Here is a 20,962-nt window from a genome sequence, read left to right on the forward strand (position 1 = left end):
TATGCTGGACTAAGTCCTATACTTTTTTTTGGAAGATGCACATTTTTTTTTTTTTTTTGTAGTGCTGCAAATAACTTTTTTTTTTTCTTATCATTGCTTAATCTGTTGATAATTTTCTCAATTTACCAATTTAACTCTCTGTACTCTACCTGCCCAAAATGACAGATATTTTTGTTAGGAGCTGATGGAGACCAAAACAGAGCCCACAAGTATCATTACCGATTAATCTGTTGATTATTTGGTTCATTAATCGATTAACTATTTGGTTTTTTAAAAGTCAAAAGATGCAACCTAAAGTATCTTGTTTTGTCCCGACCAACAGTCCACAACTAAAATATATTCAGTTTATTTTCATGGAGGACTGAAGGACCCAGACAATATGGAATCAGACAACCAATAGCATTTTGTTTTATAAAAAAAAAAAAAAAAAAAAAACCCGATTAATTAAATTATTATTGCAGCTCTAGTTTCTGATATAATTCCATTTTATGTTTCGCTATTGTGCAAAGCAATCTTTTTTTTTTAAAAAAACTCCCATTTGTTATTTATTCTAACATTTCTTGGTGCGGGCTACTTTTTTTTTTTTTTTTTTTTTTTTTTTAGAACCAATTCGAACTAATTAGAGTTATTAAAAGTGATGGGGACGATATCGTCCATTTAAAAAAAAAAAAAAAAAAAAAGTGGTTGGTGATATGTCCTCAGTGTAAATTACACCTGCATGTTCAGGGTGGAGTCAAACCTGAGTCAGACTCCGCAAACCCAGGGGGGGGGGGGGGAAGAGGAGCGTATCTGATCAAACTCTCGCGTACAGCAACGCACACCTTAAAGGTAAACAGAAGCCGAGCACTTTCTTGTCTGTTTAGTTTCTGTTAGTTTCACCGCACACAAGCACGACTGACTCTGGACGAAGCGGCCCAGGTAGGAAGCGGCACACTGGCTCCATTGATTTGGATAATACCCGCCTCCACCGAGACATGGACCAATCCTCTTCAGCACCTCCGAGCCCCGTAAATTGAGACGCCGGTAGAAGCTTTTAACTTTGGCTTGACGCTGCAGCTGAAAAAACTATTTCATGAGAGGGGTTGCATTTTAAACTTGTTTAAACTTTACGCATTGCGAGCGTGTTTTTTTGTTGTTGTTGTTTTTTTTTGTTGTTTTAATTCCCGACTATGGCTCAACACAGCCTCCGGAGATTGTACTCGGCTTGCGACGTGAACAAGTCCGGTCAGATTGAGTACGAGGACTTCACGGTTGTGTGCAGGGAGCTCGGCGTCCCCGAAAGCGAGATCAGAACCCTGTTCGACAAGTTCGACGCGCGCGAGGACGGATACATCGACTACGACGAGTTTTCGTCCAGGTTCCAGGAGGTTTCGGAGACTCTGGATCTGGCGGCCTTCGGCGCCGGAACACCTCAAAACCCGGGCTGCCCGTGGGAAGAGTTTGTGGGCACGATGAACGCGGAGTCTCTCCTCTCTGAAAGGTAAAAAAAAAAAAAAGTTGTCCGGACTCCCGACGGCTGGAGCGTCAGATGTTCGCTCACATTGGCGGCTGTTTGTCCTCGTTTCACTTCGCTTTAGGAAGTCCGAAGTAGACATTAAGGTATTTAAGGCTTCAAGGGTTATGCCTCAGTGAACAGGTAAACAAGTGGTGGAAGATTTAGGTGACTAAAACTTAACTTTAAAACAGTTGACTGCATATAAAAGCACTAAAGTCACTTTTTTTGTTGTTTTAAATGACATGTACAGGCTTTATTATTGTTGTTATTAAGACTGGGGTGTGTCCAGATATGAGAAACCTAATCGGTAAACTAAAACTTAAAAGCACAATATGTATTAAAAAAAAAAAAAAAAAAAAAAAAAAAAAAAAACTTAAGTGATCAACAGGATGAAAAGAAATTGCAGTTTTTATTTTAAGTTAAAGATGTCGTGTTGTTTTGCAGAAATATCTGCTGAAGTTAACATGCCAGACAGGTGGTCTCCGCTGTCTCATCTGGTAATACCACTTCATAACGCAGGAGGCGATAGTGAGTCACTGTAGCATCTCAGTCCAACATGAGAAGAGGTGGTTGCATTTTTATATCTGCTTGTTGGATTGAATGGAATAGTAAACAAACGGTGCTGAAAACACTTGTCATATTGGGTTTTTTTTTAGTGACTGTTCTCTGGCTACTGTTGTCTTACAAACGCAGAAGCATTGCTATTTTTTTTGTTCTTGATTCACCACTGGCTTGATTTATCACTGGGTCCATACGATCTAACTTTTCAATTATCAGTTGTAAAAAAAAAACAACTAACTACATTAAACGAGCTAGAAATTAACAAACAACAGGGAAAGGATACCTAAAAATTGACCAAACTGCGGAAACTCTTAAGAGCCAGACTGAAGGCAGACTGGAGTGACTCACTATCGCCTCTTAACGTACAAAGTGGTATTGAACTTGAATCTTTCATATTGCACCTTTATCTTAATGTCCACTCACGAAACAAACTTTTTTTTTAATGTTTTAATTCTACATTTTGTCAAAATGTGTCTACCTCTTATGTTTTCTATCTATTTGTTTCAGTGTATCATGTTACGGGATTGGCCTGAAAAGTTTGAGATATTTTGGTCTTTTTTTTTTTTTTTAAATGATATGAAACTATCAACTTTAACAGCCACCTTTTCAGGCTCTCAGAAGTTAAGGATTTGACACTAGAAAAATAGATAGGGGGAGTATGTCTCTGAGAAAAAAAAAATGCCATTGACCTGTTCATTGCTGGTTGTAACTATTTGTTTTTCCCTCCATAGTCTTCAGGAGCAACTGGCTGATCTTTACCAGGCCATTCACTCCTCTGCAAACATGACTCTTCTGCAGCCGTATGAAGAAATCATCCACTCTCTAAACAGTCAAAGCCTGGAAAACAGACTACAGTGTGAGCAGCTGGAGACCAGTTTGAAGCGGTAAGAAACAGAGTCCGTTTCCTTGTGTGGGGTCAGTAGAGTTCAGAACAACTGTCCTGTGAAATGGAAAGAAAAGCGAAAGACAATGAAGCTCATCTCGCATATTGTGCATATTATGGCACGAGGTTTCTGCGGCTACAATGTGTGTATGAGAAGTGACATTCAGTGTTGGCATCTGGAAATAATGAATTAAATAAATGTAACTTATCAAAAAGTGATTATTCAGCTTTTTATAACAGTCTTGGTAATCCTTAAAGAAACTTAGCTTAGCTCCAGTGGTGACTTGCTGCCCTCTTGTATATGTGAATCACGGGATGGTGAATACAGTTAAACCCAGTGCCTTTCTGAGTCTACAAAGTGTTTTGTCACGTGTGCCAGCTGGAATAAAGTGCTTGATTTTATAGCTGCATTCCCTGATTTATTTATTTTTTTGGCACAAAAAACAATATTGATCGACAACTGACTTCATTCGCTTTATGCACATGGAGCAGCAGTAGTCATTTTCTGAAGTCAAGTCTTTAAGAGTAAGAAAAGGTTTTACTTTGCTCTTTGTTTTAGCTTTCCCCAACTCCAAAGAAAAGTGTTCAGCCGCCAGATGATTAACCCTCTGCAACGGCTCATCACTAGATTTGTCAATCTGCCATGTAGCGCTGAATAGGTCGTGCACATAGTGTTTATCAGAATCTTTTTTGCTGAAATATCTTCTGTGTTTGTGAACAAGTAATGTGCAGTAAATGGTACTCAAAATGAGCTATAAGACAGCAGAAGAATTTGGTGTTCATTGTCAGTGATTTTGAGTCATTGTTGATATAAAAAAAAAAAAAAAAAAAAAATCTGATGGATTCAGACATAAATGCTACTGCTGCAGTTTGATATGCCATCTATCACTATACTGTAATTGAAAAAAATGAAAATACCTCTGAGGTTTGGAATTGGAAGTTTTTAGTTGTTTAGATATTTTCAGCCTGTCTTGCACACAGAGCATATTTAAGATGTAGCCACAGACTTTCAACTCGATGTTCATGTCGGGGGACTGCGAGGGCCTTTCCAAAAGCTTCAGGTTGCATTACTTGAAGTAGCTTGTGGTAGGTTTTGAGGTTTGCTTTGGATCATTGGCAGGTTCTTCTACAGGTTCAGTTTCTTGACTGGCTGCAGGACATGATTTGCATCCATAATTTCCAATTTAGTGGGATCTATTCATCCCTCTATCTGTGCAATGTTTCCTTTTCCACCGGCTGCCACACAACCCCAATGCTGAGTGTAAAGTGTATTTCCACCCCGACCCTGAACAGTTGGAAAGGTGTTCTTTTCATCAAATACTGCTTCTTCTTTTTTTTTTTCTCCAAACATGCCTTTGGTGATTGTGACTAAACAGCTCAATTTTAACTTCCTTAATCCGCAGCGCTTGTTTCCGACTCCAGCTTGTCCAGATGTTGCCTTCCATATTTCAGATGCTGACTTTAGTGAGGAGGTCACAGTAGAGCTTTCCTTCTGATGACTCTTTCATGGAGACTCTCTTAGTGCCTCGGTGCTGCCCAGTGCAGCGGTGCACAACCACTCTTGCGTTAGCTAAACTTCCCTGCTGCTCTTTTGCAATCGTGTGGGGGGGGGTTTCACTATGTTTTTCTGTCCAGCAGATGCACGACTGATCTGTCTGAAAGTTTTCTTGGCTTCGGTCTCTCTGGTCAGATTTCGTCATGAAATCATCCACACTTGTTCTCAACTGCCATGAAGTTCTGAATACTTTTATAATTAGCATCAGTGTGCTCAGACTTTTGCACGTGACAAAATTATGATCCAATTTGTTCACACTTTCAGCTCATTGGCTAAAACATAACACGGTATTAACATCAGTCTGCTGCAGGGATTGAATGAACTTATTTTCACTTCAAAAATCAACATGATGTGTAATTCGCCCAAACTTTTGCATAAAACTGTATTGTATAATCACACCTGTGCACTCATCGGCAGAAAGATCATACTTGACTGTAATATCATGTTTGAGATTGGTTACATGGGTTACTGATATTAAAGCTGAGCCTCGATTTTAAAGTTTGTCTTTAAAGGCTTAGAAATAGAGGAGTTAAATCTTTTAATAATTTACTTTCAACCTGTGAAGTGATCCTTTACACGGTACATGGAATTAATTTGAATTTCAGTCCCACACGGGAAGAGACTGTGAATGTTTTTTTTGTTTAGTGTCTAAGCTCTTTCTGTGGTTCAGTAAGTGTGTGGCGTGAGAAAAGCAACATTCCTCATTCAAGGAAGGAGGAAGACTAAAATGTGCTGCCCTACCTATTCATTTGTTGTTTTTTTTACCTACCGGGTTTTCCCTTCTATTGTACCTATGTTTTGACTAACTGTTGAAATAAAAAACTTTAAGAATGTTTGCCATAAAAGTGGCAGCCAGGAAATGTGTTAATGATCTGATTAGGAAACGCCTCTTGCAAAGATCAGTACACCTGAGTAATCTTTTCAAAGTCTGTCCCTCCCTTGGCTGGTTGGTTCATGTGTTGTCTGATTGGAGCAAAGTAATCCCGACTGCAGCACGTTTGAAGTCAAATGAGTCACGTCGATTTTACTTATGGATAGCAGGTAAATGGATTCATACTTCTGTTCTCACCGTATTAATCTGTTGGACTGCTGTTGCAGAATCTGCTCTGATTGAGCAGCTGTGACGCTGCCAGCACAAACTTAAACGGCCTTTTCTGTTCAAACAGAGCTGAGGCGATAAACAGCAGTCAGCTGGTAGAACTGGAGGATGATATACAACAACAACTTGCCAGAGCAGAGGAGAGGGTGAGGGATGAGGTGAGTGAGATATCTGCAGCATGCCATAGTGAACTGTTGCTCCTGTGATTCATTTTACTTTTTAATAAGAATTTCTGAGTTAAATGTGAGAAACTAAATGAATTATCAACCATAAAAGCAAACTTATAAATAAAAATGGAAATGGACTAAAAGAATGCATTTTATTTCATAATGTAGATACAAGTTTGTAAGCTTTCGTCACCGTTTCGTGTGAGCTACCTGCATATTTGTGGTGCAGTACACAGCAGCAGGGTACATGTCTCTTTACAAAGAGCCTCTTTTAAAGTTAGATGAAAGCCCTTCTTCAATACCCGTGCCGGTCTGCACCTCTGACTGCTTTGGTCTCATGTTTGTAGGAGCATCAGAAAATGGAAGGAATTATGGCTACCATGCTGAGGAAGCATGAGAATGAGGTTGCAGACCTGCATGCCACAGTGGACAAATTGTTAAAGGTAGGTTTTCACAGACAGCATGCATTTACTTTTGGTCGCACATGGAAAATATGATGTTTTCAAACGACATGAAAGATAAAAGGAAGCCACTGTACCTGAAAGACAGCACACAAGCTCTAGTATTATGTCCCTGTGGCTTAGTTTTTTTTTTTTTTTTTAGAAAATGTGATGGACCAGAAAGATATCCACCTTTTGTAGGCAACCTGTCAAAGAGCCTGACCAAATCTAATATCCTGCATCATAGAACTGTATTTCACACAAAGAATATCCACAATGTGTCATGATCCAGCTGAGAACAGATTGCATCTTAAATGCATCTCCAGTGACACCCTGTGACCACAGTTTGCATCACATTAGATGTTTCAGAAAATCAAAAAATGCACAGCTGTGGTTAGCTGCGCATTGAAAAGGTTGTAATGTCTATTTTTATACTGGATAAAAGTACATGGATAAACTCAGAATAACAAACAACATTGGCAACAGATGAGAGGGATGTCACAATTCAGAGGAAAAGTAAGATTAAGGGAGTGATGAATATGCCAACTGGCCACAGACATGATCTGTTTTGGAGGCTTGTTATGCTCTATGCATACTATCATGTTTTTATAATATTAGCTAATATTAATGTGTAGATGCACAGACGGTACAAAAGACCAACTGTCACTATAGCTGTCTTGTCTGTAGACCATGCTGGAGGTTTTAGTACAAAGTGTGAACTGTGTCTTAAAGTTCTGTCGGTGAGAAATGCAGTCCACATTCATTTTAAATAAAGAACAGGGCAATACCTGTTTGCTTCTGTGAATTGACCATGTCTAATTACTTTTGGCCAGGATGATATCTGATTGAAGTTTTACCTGTAAAACTATATATTGTCCAGCCAATTTGAGAGACCATAAGCCACTGCTTTGTTTGCCCTTAAACCACGCAGGCTCTCAAATACTGTTTGATTTTTCTTTTGTGCTTGGCGTAGCTAATCTTTAGACCACGCTGAAGCTGATATGCAGCTCTTCTAAAGTCTCACAGATTTCGTTTTACGGTTTTCAGCGGCTACATAAAATGCGTGCAAAACAACTCGCGTAGCAAATATTTGATCAGACAAATTTCCAGTGCATGCGATTATTGAATGTGATCAACATCATCCAGGATGAAGACATGCTCTGTGATCTTTTTTGTTTTCGGTAACACACCGCTTGGAAAGACATTTCCACAGGAAACCTGCTTGCAGAAGTCATGCTTTATGTCACAAAGTGCATTAAAGAATGGAAACACAATTACTTTAGCTTTTCATATCATGGCAGAGATCTCCCATTCATCAGCAAGACGAGACAAGTCTTCCCATTGTCACTCTACATAGCAGTGTAAATGCAAAAACGTTAGGATATATAATCAGAGCATCGTATAGCTCCATAATAAGACTCATCCGTGTTGTGTTTCAGTGGTGTTATCAATTGATGAAATCTGATGCTGTACCATATGTCAATGTCTACACCTGAACATGTCTGCTGTGCACCACAATGCACAAAAACATTCCACCTCAATCATTTCTGCCAACAGGAAAATGTATACGTCAAAATTCTTAAGTGTGCAGCACCAAGACCAGTCAACATTGTACATTTTCTTTCAATAAAGACTAGTATTGCGTCGCAAGTGTGCTGCATTTAGCAGCCCTGTTACATTTTGCAGATTTCAAATGTTAGACTGAACCCCTCGAATACACGCGTATTATAAACAACAGCAATAACAGAAAAGCATGCAATGAAACCCCTCTCCACAAAATGTGGAAGCAGTTGCTGTCCTTGTCCTGTAGATGGCGACAGTGCACATTAAAGCCAGATTGATAAATCAGCTGCTCCAATATATTGCCTATCAACTTATTGCCAGTATATTGGCGTAGGCAGTAAATTCCAAGAGATTTCAACTGGCGCAAGGATTTATATGAGGCCATTTGGAAACGGTGGCAACTGTAAAATGTCTAACTCAGTCCGTACATGTCTTGGAACACAATTCTTTAATAAGCTAAGTGAAGAGATCTTTGTTTGTTTTTGTTTTCTTTACATATTAATACAATAACTATGATTCATCTTTATAAGATCTTTTTTTTTTTTTTTTTTAACTCTCAAATACTCCTGTCAGTTTTAGCCACAGAAGTCCTCTATCAGTTAGGGTGCTATTGACATGTCTTTGTGTGCTGCTGTTACTTGGTTTGACCATAGATGGGGACTGCAGGTCGAGAAATTTTGGTCTAAAATCCAAACAAATTGCTCACGTAACTGTTTTTAATTAAGAGTCAAGAGGACTCTGAACTGAACCATTCAAAGGAGGAGATGAGGAGGATGAACAGACAAGTGAGCGATCTCTCGCAGGTAAGTCATACTGGAAGTTCAGTTCAACAAATCACATGTTTTTTTTTGTGTGTGTGTAGAAATGTCACTGACAAAATCTCCTCGCAGGAAAACGAGCAGCTGCGGGGCTCTCTGCTTCAATCCGAGACAAACATCGCCGTCCTGCACTCAGAGCTGGACAAGCTGAAGAACGTGTATGCAGATCAGAAAGCTCAACATGAAAGGTGAATGCATTGTGTGTTTGCGCTCGGCTCAGCTCGTGTCCAATGTACAGAAAACTCAATAATTGAAGGTGTTTGGTCTTACAGAGAGGCAGAGGATTTAAAGAGGATGGTTATCGAATACCAGTCGTACTCCGGTCAGATTCAGACCCTCCAGTAAGTATTTCTTTAAATAAATTTAAAAAAAAAGACCATTTAAAAAAAAAAATCAAATTAACTTGGAGAACGTAGGAATTGTGGTGGATAGTTTCAAACACCCGTATATTTTTGTAAATTAGAATGTTTTTATTTACTATGATTTTTAGATTGCTGCCTTCATCAAAATATATTGAGTATGAGTCAAAATTTGTTTTTGGGGGTATTTATATACAAAGAGTTGGCATTTAAAATTATATTTAAAAAACAAAAACAAAAAAAAACATCAGCAACATGTAATCTTTGTACCGCCCCTTACTATTTCTCATTTATGAGCAGCGTATTTACATGAACCCAAACACTATAATGTGACTGTAAATAATTATTTGTTTGTTAATGTTTTTTAAACTTTTACTCCTCTTGTGAGCTTTTGTAGAAATACAAAATAAATGACAACATAGTAGAACAGCTAATATTAATATCAAATAAATAAATAATGCATATTAACAAACGTATAAAATGTCCTTCAATAAATGTTTAAATGATGTTTAAATTGTGCTGAATACCCCCTAAATACTTTACGTGTTGAATAGATCTGTTTTTTGTAATTTGTGTAAATCAACCATTAAACTTGAATTATCAGAAGAACAGGATTTAGTGTATTTGGTGGACCATGCCGACTACATCAGGTCCATAGTTAACCATTAGAGCAGACTGATTTTACATGAAAGACTTGTTTGTGCTTTCTGTTGTTGTATGACAGTAAAAGTTGTGTAAATGTATGTGACCGTTTTGGATTTCCTCTAACACATCATCAGGGAAATGAATAAAAAGCTGTATGACAGTAATGACGGGCTGCGCTCAGCGTTGGCCAGTGAAGTGGTTGCAGCTAAAAGAAGGGTGAGTCCCAGGCTTGCTGTTGCTATATTTCCTCATACCCACCGGCTCCTATGTCAGGTAGAAGCTGACAGTCAACTGTTTTCAGCAGTTCAATGTGGAGAAAAAAAAAAAAAAAAAAAGCTCCTCACTGGCATTTCCAATCTTTTCAACAGCTGTCTCCCCAAAATGAAATCCCAGCCCAAAGAATGAAACCCCTCCGACAGAGCACACTCAACCACAGCGGGTATATCAAGTTCTTTACACACCTCTGTGACTCTGCAGATTGATCTCTGTGAATTAAATTGTCACAGCTGAAGCCTGTCTGTATGCTGGTGCTTGGGTGCAGCTTGGAGCCGGTTCCCGGCAGAAGGGCCTACTCTCATGTGGCCACCTGGGCCGATAAGTACCTGGACAGCGGTGTCTCCCTGCCGATGGACACAGCCGAGAGCTCGGGCAGTGATTATGACAGCGATGACAGCAGTATCTCGGGGGAAACTGTGCACCACAGCTACTCGTATGTCCCGTCTGATGTGGAGGTCAGAGAAAACACCAGGGTCTAACAGTGGGTCAGGCGATCTTAATATGCCATTGTGCTCTCAGGGCTTTAAACTTGTATTTTTCTTATGTTACAGATATCGGAAATTAAATCTGAAGCTGCAGTGTCGGTGACTCCCAGCAGGGCGAGCTCCATGGCTTCCTCCCTACGAAGACGTTTGTCTGCCTTCTCCACAAGGGTAAACTGGTTTAGTATTTTCATACCTTCTTAATAAGCACTTCTTCAGTAATTGGCAGGTGATAATACATTTAGACTCTTCGTAGCAGACTTGAAAGTTACATCAGTTATTTCAGAGCTGAGGGGAAAATGTGCATTAATATCAGCATATTGGCTATAGATTTAAAATCCAAAATATTATTGATGCGGGGAAAAATAAAGCGTGAGAAACATGATCCCAGTAAACAGTGGTTAAAGGAACTCCTCACGCCTCCTTCAGTTGACGTATTTCTGCTGGAACTTGTCTGCATAACCAACCAAAAAATGAAGAACATCCATCCGTCCATCCTGTAACTATATTTGAAATCTGGAATATCAATCACGATAGCGGAATCGTTCTCGGCATGATAATGTCCGAAGTGTCTCGGTATCTACAAGAGACATTAGCACATTTTGTACAGACATTGGTTATTGTCAACCAATGTATTCTAATGGCTTCAGTGATCCCCTGACCTCTGACCCTGGTGGCTTTGAAATACATGTTGCAAAATCAAATTTGTTTTCTCTTCAGGATGAATTGTGATAACTTTGGGGATCCATTGACTTTTCTTCTTCTTTTCTTCTTGCACCGTCATCAGCTCAAACTAAGATGGTTATCATGGCAAACCAGCTTAACATCAGCATGTTGGCGTTGTCACTGTGAGGATGACTATATTTCAGTGTGAAGCCACTTCTAACTGCATTGAAATATAGTCAGTGAAATGCTGTAAAACAGTTGGACATTTTTCAACCACATTTATTCTGCTTTTAACTCCTCTCACCTGCAAATAACATTCTATCTTGCCCCGAAAAATATTATTCTTACTGGCTTGTTCTGGGTCTCTCGCCTCCTATCTCATGGTCGACGTGTTATCTTTTGTTCCATTTACGCAGCCATCAGAAGCAGACGTAGAAGAAACTGAGGAACCTGGCCCGATGTACCGTCTGGTTTTAGCTGGAGACGCAGGAGCTGGAAAGTCGAGCTTCCTGCTGAGACTGACGGTCAACGAGTTCAGGGGAGACATCCAGACAACACTGGGTGGGTGCCACAGCAAACACATCACTGTTAATCCAACACTGACGCACTCTTGATATCAGATATTTAAATCTACTTTTTTTTTTTTTTTTTTTCACAGGTGTTGATTTCCAAATGAAGAGAATGCTGGTAGACGGAGAGAAGACGAGCCTGCAGATCTGGGACACGGCTGGGCAGGAAAGGTGCGGCGCTCCTTAAGAAACATTTCATGAAGTTGATCAAGGAAGTAGAAAAAGGAAAAAAAAATATGGTTATCAGTTAAAACGTGTAAACATCATGTTGACTCGGAGGAAAATTCCCCAGACTAAAAATAGAGTTGTGTTTATTTCACTTAAGGTTTCGTAGTATTGCCAGGTCCTATTTTCGTAAAGCTCATGGAGTCCTGCTGCTCTACGATGTTACCTCGGAAAGCAGCTTCCTCAACGTCAGAGCGTGGGTGGATCAGATTCAGGTGACCGTAGCGATGCTCATCAAATGTTGACTGAAACCCCGCAACAAGTAGGACAATATTTGACAGTGCTCTTTGCTTATGAAGGATTCAACAGACGAGAAAATGCCCATGTGTGTTATTGGAAACAAGGTGGACCTCCGAGAGAAGCTTCCAGAGGGAAGCTGTGTGAGCAGTTTGCACGGGGAGAAGTTGGCCAAGGTGCGTGAGTTTTCATTCCACCTGGTGGAAAAAAATGTTCCACAGACGCCTGTCGTAAATTAACTGCAGTCAGGGGTGTTGATGTTTTGCTTGCAGGCGTACGGTGCCTTGTTCTGCGAAACGAGTGCCAAAGAGGGAACCAACATCGTAGAGGCTGTGCTTCACCTGGCAAGGTAGGAGGCCAGAGAGACAGTTTAACTTTAAAATGTCTTTTTGTTTTTTTCTTCTGAAACTATGGCAACACTCAGCCTTTTTTTTTTTTTTTTTTTTTTTCTTCTTCTTCAACAGAGAGGTAAAGAAAAATGGCAAACTGATACAGCAGTCAGATTCTCAGGTCAGACTGAGTCAATCCAGGCCGCAGAAGACTCTGAACAGCTGCTGTGGACTGTAGGCAACTTTTATTTATACAGGTGGAGCAATGAAGGACACCGCACTATTATTACTTTGTGATGAAGAACATCATTTTTCCTGCAAGAAGATCTTCTCGCATATTTTAACGTTGAGATATCTCAGCCTTTGACCTTAAAATGTATATTCTCTGATCAAAATGAAGAATTCTGTCACTGGAAAACTGTACATGTACAAATATAAATGCCCACCAATTTTATCAGGATAAGACTTTTCTTAAGTTTAGTATTTATTTTCTATTAAACAAATTTTTCTCAATAAATAAGGAATATTGATGCCTAAATTGAGATTAAACTTGAATGTTTTTATGGTTTTGACAAAAAAAAATATTTTTAAAGGTTAATGCACTTTTTCCCTTTGAAGTAAATTTTGTTGAAAAAGCTGCATGTTTCTCAAAAAACAAGAGAAAAAGACAACACAGTTATTTTTTTTTATTTTTTATTTTTTATTTTAAGCATCAGTGTAAGCAATATTACATTGCAGTTTTAACACCTGCACTTATTGGAGCTCTGATCAAATATTTCGCAGTTTCTGATGGTTAAAGTGTTAAACACATATATATATATATTTACTAAAAATACTTTTCTGTTTGGTTTATCTTTACAAAAAGTTCCTCTTCTACTGATTTAGGTTTTTGTTTTTTTTAGCATCTGTAATATCAGGATCCATTTATGCCAAAAATAAATGCAATCCTTTTTTCCAAATAAAATAGATACTGGAAAGATGACTGTTATAAGCTCCTGTTTTATCGATCAGCAAAAATTCCCTCGATTTTACTATTCACCTTTCAACGACACAGTTTTTTACCACGTGAAACTCATAAATATCAGTTGAGGCTCCAGCATTGCTGCATTCACAGGAGAAAACTCTTTTCAAGTGACCTGATTTAAAGAGGACTGGAGTCTGAACTCTGCTCCTCCATGACGACGATGATTTTCAAACTGCTTTCAGCAGAGCATTTCAGTTTCTTGCAGTCAGAATCACCGACGTCACTAAACTCCCCAAGGCCACCACCAGAGCTCCGAGTATGAACTTCCAGGAAATTCCCTAAAACACAACAAACGCACAGTTAAAATCCAGCCTGATGGTCATCACAATAAAACATATTGGAGCTGCGTGTTTAACCGTCATGGCTCACTGATGGTTTCTTCTTGGACGGAATCACGAATGGTGCGATATCGTCTCCGAGCACCTCCGCTGGTTTGGCATTCCATTCTTGGGTGTCTTTGCCTCCTGATTGCCGTTTGACGAGTTTAGATAACTCGACGTGGATCGCCTGAAGAAAAGGGAAAATACTTTTCTTTTTTTTTTTTAAAAGCATCCTAAAACATCCTGTAAACAGATGCTTTCTGTAGATCAAGTGTTGACAACTGTTACTATAAAGGGTGAAGCTGCTGTTTTGAAAAATGTCCAGCAGGTGAGAGCAGAGGTCTGAAACACAAAGTAGGACAATAAATCACAATAATCGTACATTTTAAATTTAAACATCATTCGAAATGTTCACGCAAAGGACTTCATATTTTGTTCTATAAATAAAGTCATCAGAGCAATCGTTAAGAGATTTTAGGCTATCGGATGCATTGATACAATAAAAGCAAGCCATTCTTTCTTCTGATCACCTACAGACTGCAGTACAACTACTTTTTCACAGAGCTGCTAAATCGGGTTTCTCCAAAGTACTTTATCCACCACTGAGGCAAGCGTGTAATTACCAAAGCAGCAGATATTTTCGTTTTGTCTAGACGAGGCCAGACATACTTGTGACGGTGGCAGTGTGCCCTATAGGTCAGGTCACTGTAATGCTGGCACCAGCCTGTTGTGAACAGCTGATGGGAATGTACTCCTCACACTACACTTTTAAATCCAGCCTGAAATGAATCAAACCCATGGACTAAAACAACAGCCATAAACTGAGATTATTTTTCCAATATTGTAGGGATGAACAGTTTTCTGAAATGTATGTAGAATCGATTCAGACTTGGCTCTTTCTTACCTTCACTTCATTATTTTTGGAGCTCAGGGTGTCGGTGTGGCAACCTCTAACGTGTGTGTGTGTGTGTGTGTGTGTGCGCGCGTGCGCGTGCATGTGTATTTTTTTTTAACAAGTTCACATAAAGCTCTGAGAAGTGTGGTCACATCTGTAGAGCGCCAAACGTACAGTTTGTCGGAGCCTCTGTGGAGGATTTGGCAGATTAGACAAACCACACAAACGAGATGAAACAGGTCTTTGGCAGAAGCAGTTCATCTCTTCAGGCTGATGAGAAGTTTCTTTTTAATCTCCGTTAACATTCATACCCAACCTTAGTGTTTACGCCCATTGTTGTGACAACACATTTCAACTCAGTTATCAAATATTTAAAAAAAGTTGTTTTTTTCTCTTATAAAAAAAAAAAAAAAAAAAAAAAAAAGCACTTAAAGACATATACTGTATATTTTGAATGGCAAAGGATCTGTGAATATATTGTGAACTTAATAAAGTGGGGGGGGGGGGGGGAATCATGATATTCTTTGTTAAATTCCAGATTAAGATTTGGGAAAGCCACAGATCGAGCTGCCTGACAATATTTTAGTGTTTTCAGAGTATTTCTAAAGCTTGGAATGACAACTGATAAAAAAAAAAAGCCTCACACTTACTGTATGTGGGTTGCACACCATTTAATATTTCCTCTGAACTGACAAATTGGTGCACAAATGAATATTTTACTTAGTTCGGATTGTGTATGCTTATGTACTTTTTAGGCTAACAATCACTGATGGGAATAAGATGGTTGGTGAGTCCACAACATTGGTCCAAACTGAAATATTTGATGGAGTTGCCATGGCTGCTTTTTAAATTTAGTACAGAGATTTACACAGTATACCCCTTCAGGATGAACTGTAATACCGTTGGCGATGCCTTAGATTTGCGGGTCATTTTGACCCGAGGACAACAGGAGGGTTAAACGTGGTAAATATTTGACCAGGATCAGCAGGTTAATACTGTCATTGTGAGCTTGTTAGCTCAAGGCTCCACCGTGCTCTTTGGCCTCGGAGATCTGTTAATCTTATTTGGATTTTGACGGTAAATACAAACACTAGCTTTCATAGCTATTAAATGACGATACGTCAATATGAGTCATCGTTCATTTGTACTGATTGGAATTGTTTCGGCATCTCTACTATTATTGGTGGCCAGGTATAATTTTAAAATGACCTATGAGGGATTCACGGGCGGATCTGGAGGGAACATGGTGAGGGGGAAGGACCTATTCACCCACAAAATCTCACCTTGGTGGCCGGCTCCAGTTTCAGGGCACTTTTTAGCACCTCCATTGCCTCTTTGTATTCACCCTTGTCTGACAGGAGCTGAAAAATATTAGAAAACCAGCAGTATGAGCAGGACTGGAGGACCGATGAATCAAAACAAACAGGATCGATAGCAATAATGTACCTGCTATTTTTTTTTTTTTTCCTCAGAAATAATTAAATTGACTTTCATATTAAACAAATTATTGTCCCTTCAGGGACTCTCCCAACAGTCATTTTTTATTTATGGGTTGATAAGGATTCAATGAGATGATACCTGTTGTCTCTCAGTACGGGCCCTTACCTTTCCCGCCCTGAAAAGGGCCTTTACGTTGTTTGGCTCGAGGGTCAGAACGTCCCGGCTGGTGTGCAGTGCCTCGTCAAACTGCTCCAGTTTGAGCTGAGCGGTGGCCAGGTTGTTCAAACACTTCACTCTGTAGTCGGACACCTCTTCCTCCTCTGCCTGAATGCCACTATCGTTACCATCTGCGCAGATACAGAGACGCACGGCTCATCACATACACGCACCCTGCTGCTGTGGACACTTTGTGGTAACTTAATTTTTCTCTTTTATTGGTGACACAAAAGCTAAAAAAAGGAAAAAAAAAAGGTTGACAGAGATTTCTCAACTCATCTGGGGGACTAGTTTTATATTCCTGCAAAATCCAGAAAAATAGTCTGACTTTCAAGGAGAAACTCCCATCGGGAATCATTATAAAGCTGATTCATGTTCTGTTTTTTTATTCAGCTGGATGTCGTATCACTGTCACTGCTCTAAGTACAGCCTGGTTTCACCATTAGACGTAAACATGTCCAGCTGAATTAAGTGGTGACCAAAGTAATGAGCACAAAGGCATTTTACTCTTGGCCTTGAGAATGTTAGGTAATAAATGTTAGCAGTTTAAAGAGCACTTCTGTGCGAATGCGCTACACAGATGTGCTAAACTAAATTGTATGGGAGACCTTAGCTTATCTTCCATGTTGCACATTTGATTTTTGAAAGTGCAAACTAATTTTTTTTTTTTTGGGGGTAACAACAGAACAAACTGTAAATGCAACACTGATGCATGTTTTCAGGAGATATGGCAAATTTGTTAGCATACAGTTTTAAATGTACACATTCAGAAGATGTAGCGCAACATTAAGTGGTTTGTTCGTGTTCCTTTAATTAAGGTAATTTAAATATACAAGGTGCCAATTAACTGCTTAGTTGATCAACAGAAAAAAAATCACCAACTATTTTGGTTATCAATTAATTATGTTGTCATATTTTTTTTTTTGTGAAAAAAAACCTGATTGCAGCTTCTTAAATGTGAATATTTTCTGGTTCCTTTAGTCGTAGATTATAATAAACTGAATATCTTTTCGTTGTGCGCTGTTGCTTAGGAGAAAACCAAACATTTCAGGCTGCAGCTTGAGCTTTGAGAAACACTGGTTCACAATTTTCACCCTTTTCTGACATCAAACAGCTAGTCGATTAATTGAAAAAATAATCGACACATTAATCGATATTGAGCTAAATTATTTGCATTCCGACAATATTCACACTCCTTTTAGCTCTGTTTTGGTCTCCACCAGCCAACTAAAATACCTGTCATATGGTGCAGCGGTTAGAGTACAGCTTTTTTATGCTGAAAAAAAGCAGCCTGCCACAGCTGGAAACAAAGCAGATGAGAGTGAACCAAACATAAAACCAAAACAATGAGCTGAAAGACTCTAAAACACACCAAAGAGCGGAAGGAAACTGGAAAATCAGGTGATAATTCTCAGTGTTCATTACTACTCGCGACTTCTTTCACACTACTGAGAGTCATTAGATCTGTTGTTAATATAAAAACATCAAGTTATACTGAATAAATCTATAACTCTATAAATCTTTTTAATTCTGTTATCATTTTTTATTATTATATGTATTACAAAAAATTGTTAAATGCGAAGTCTAAATATTGAACTTAAAAACTTAATGAACTTAATTCTTGAACTGAAATTTAAATTTCACATACTTTTCAAACTTTCAACTACGTCTCTAGATAAACAAGTTAGTGTACATTGACTTAAGATTTCTTTCTTTTCCTTTTTAAAAACACTTTTTTTTAGACTTGACAGGATCCAGATTTGATTGAGATTAAGAGAGTGAAGTGTTACATTGAGATGTGATAAACACTTTTACACTTAACCTCTACTCAAATGTGTTTATTTACCTTTGACATTATTGTTAACAATCAGCACAAGATTGTGAGTGTGACTTTGATAGTGCTTTTGTGAATGCATGCGATTACTGGTTAATCGATTGGAGTGATTTATAATCTCTAAGTGTCATGTATTTGTAGAATAAGTCTAATAGGCCCCAAATGACCCAATAGAAGTTGAGATGTTGGTGTGTCTCTCGTGCATTATCCTCCTTTTTTCTGGTCGTCTCCTCGTCCACTAATTCCATGATCTCGATGCCCTGATGAACTCCTCTCTTCAGTGCCACAGTGAGTTCACTCACTCGTCCATCATCATTGATACATTATGAAGCAGTTCGTGTTTTTCTCTTCACTGACTCGTTCAGTCCCATTTCCCTCTCGGGCCCACCCTGCCTCATCAATGATTAAAGTGATTAAGAAGGTGGAAATAATAAGAAAGTTGATTAGCTCGTATTATGCAAAATAATTAAGCAAAAACATTTATCATGGCACTTGGTTTCGATTGGATGTGGCTCTGCATCGTGACAGTGTGATTAGTGTGATGGCAGGATGGAGGAGAGAATCGAACTGTTATATCACTCTGGGCTCAGACTGATGGGGAAATGCAGTGTCTCCATCAGACACTGCGTTTTATGTTGTGTGTGCATGTGGGTGTCCATGTGTGTGTCTGCGCACTTTTAACTGCGTTGCATTTCCATTTTGATCAACTACTTTAATACATCCATGGTATACACAACAGCATGGAAATCTATTCCATGAATAAATTACAGTTTTGATTTCGGCTTACCTCTGCTGCGTGTGGTGAGCATATCCAGAGCCATACAATAGGCCCTGGCAGCCATACCGTATTCCTCCCTCTGGAAATGAAAGTTTCCTCGCTCTCGTTTCTGGTTGCCGATGCGGATACGGTCTGCGATGGACAGAGTTAATGGGTCTGGTTTCGCTCTGATGTCCAGCAGCTGCAGCTGGTAGAGTAAAGGAGCCCAGGCTGGAATATCAGGCTCTCTGCACATAAACAAACACACACGCAATCAATATCATCACACAGTCCTGTGTGCAAGAGTCATAACAGATGTCTTTTTAAATTCGTCCTGAGGAGTCAGATTTTATAAAGTCAGTCAGTTACCAAGTGTGAGACTGAAAAATAGGTTATTGGCTTTTTTCTTGCAGGTTGCAAAGCTTTGTTCAGCTCATACATGAAATTACTCGTGTTTAAAATGTAGGCTGCCATTTTGAAACATAATAATCTACAATATCTCCACCTCACATTTGTTCTTAAGTGTTACTTCCTGACTAACCAACAGGGATGTGACCGATGTTGTCGCAACTTGTATCACATCAGACAACACACTCTGCTTTGATCAATACAGCACTGATCCTGTCAATTACTGCCAGGAAGCACTCAAAGTGTTCTGCTGCTGCCCCACAAAGCCACATCACTTCACTGCTCCTGCTTTTTCTTGGCCTTATAAACTTTCTAAGGTTGAGCTCACTCGAAATGATTGTGGCACTGATTTTTCCCTTGCTTTTTTGGAGATCTCCAACAGAAGCTCTAGATCAGAGTCTGCTTGGCTCTTACAAATTGGTGCTAGATCGCTTTGTGTGAACTGTTAAAAGACGTGATCCATGAGACTCGGCAAGGCATCGCTGATGCCCAAAAGACAGGGAAACATAGCTGCATGTATAGCTCCAAATCTTAAATTTTGGTGCGCAGTTGTGGCAAGGATTAAAATACTGTATAAGGAACACTGCGAATAATAGAACAACAAGCTTTATTTAATTGTAGGTTAAAAAAAACATCAGGTGTTTTAAGCTAAAACCTTGATGATGACTTTTAAACACTGCCTGTTTCGATGCACAAATTATATCTGGACCCATCAGGGAGCCGTATAAAAAGTTTTGTGACCCGGTTGTGACCGACAATGAAGGCAATGATGACAAGCTCCAGCCAATGACAGTGCAAACTCTGCTAAACTCTGTAAAATACTAGTTTAGAGCAGTTTTATACACATGGTTTTGCGTCATTTCAGGTGTCACTTCTTGCGTGACAAAAAGAAGTTTGGAGACCAGACAGATTTGTTGGAGATGTCTCCTGGTGAAAATCTTATACTATGTGACCTTTTGTCACTATTAAATCATGAGTAAACCACAACAACTTTAAGAGTCCTGATACAAGACATCAAGTTGTATAATGTGAACAGTACAGATGATGTTTCTAAAGTCTGTCCATTCAAATGCAAATACAGAACTTTTTTGACTATAGTGGTGCATCTGCTATGTTTTTATCAAAAACTAAGAAAGTTTTTGAGGATATCAGTTGCTTGAAGTGACAACTCTACTGAAAAGTATTTTAATTTGAAGTTTTAACTGTCTGATCAGGACATGAGTGACTAATAGAAACATTTTATTCACAGCACCACTCTGTATAGATTCAACTTCACTGTATCCAGCAGCTCGCACACCTTAAAAGCACACCTTTAAAGACGTCTGAGCGACTCCGGCTCACTTAAGCCGACAAGAATTTGAAACTGAACCCGTGAGCTGCCGATGGCTTTAGCTTACTCAAGAGTCACTCAGAAGGAAAGTTAATTTGGTTTTCAATCATCTGGCTCCTGTGACCATATGGCACACAATGGTCCATTATCAGTTTCTTTTTGGAGGCTCTAATTCCAAAGGTGGGTTTGTGTCTGTGTGTGTGTGTGTGTGTGTGTGTGTGTGTGTGTGTGTGTGTGTGTGTATGAGAGTAAGACAGAGACAGAAAGGGAATTAAGAGAGCTTGACCACAGTTTGAAAAGATAATTTTTAAGTAGGCCATGTTATTGATTAACCAGGGAAAAAAATAGAAAAATACCATCCAAAATAAA

At 39.1% G+C, this 20,962-nt stretch overlaps 2 protein-coding genes across 3 annotated transcripts in view; one reads left to right on the forward strand and one right to left on the reverse strand.

The window, feature by feature from the left end:
* The first annotated feature begins 848 nt into the window (after positions 1-848).
* On the forward strand, positions 849-13,110 carry rasef2 (RAS and EF-hand domain containing 2). Its single transcript, XM_069162555.1, has 17 exons — positions 849-1,480; positions 2,788-2,940; positions 5,661-5,751; positions 6,108-6,203; positions 8,489-8,566; positions 8,654-8,769; positions 8,854-8,922; positions 9,720-9,801; positions 9,954-10,024; positions 10,127-10,316; positions 10,413-10,514; positions 11,426-11,570; positions 11,668-11,749; positions 11,904-12,018; positions 12,103-12,216; positions 12,313-12,389; positions 12,505-13,110. Exons 1-17 carry the CDS (start codon positions 1,170-1,172, stop codon positions 12,605-12,607), a joined length of 1,995 nt encoding a protein of 664 aa, XP_069018656.1. The 5' UTR covers positions 849-1,169; the 3' UTR covers positions 12,608-13,110.
* Positions 13,111-13,556: 446 nt separating this feature from the next.
* The window catches only part of fkbp16 (FKBP prolyl isomerase 16), a 31,426-nt gene continuing 24,020 nt past the window's right edge, over positions 13,557-20,962 (reverse strand). For both annotated transcript variants that reach the window (XM_069162559.1, XM_069162558.1), the window contains 5 exons: positions 18,886-19,103; positions 16,214-16,395; positions 15,892-15,969; positions 13,763-13,900; positions 13,557-13,671 (listed from right to left, as the gene is read on the reverse strand). In XM_069162559.1, the coding sequence (XP_069018660.1) occupies positions 13,585-13,671; positions 13,763-13,900; positions 15,892-15,969; positions 16,214-16,395; positions 18,886-19,103 (703 nt within the window). In that variant the 3' untranslated portion in view covers positions 13,557-13,584. The remainder of the gene's footprint in view (positions 13,672-13,762; positions 13,901-15,891; positions 15,970-16,213; positions 16,396-18,885; positions 19,104-20,962) is intronic.

The sequence above is a fragment of the Embiotoca jacksoni genome, unplaced genomic scaffold, assembly GCF_022577435.1.
Source record: "Embiotoca jacksoni isolate LCO1_2020_lvr unplaced genomic scaffold, fEmbJac1.0.p SCAF_3, whole genome shotgun sequence".
In the NCBI taxonomy this organism is placed as follows: Eukaryota; Metazoa; Chordata; class Actinopteri; family Embiotocidae; genus Embiotoca; species Embiotoca jacksoni.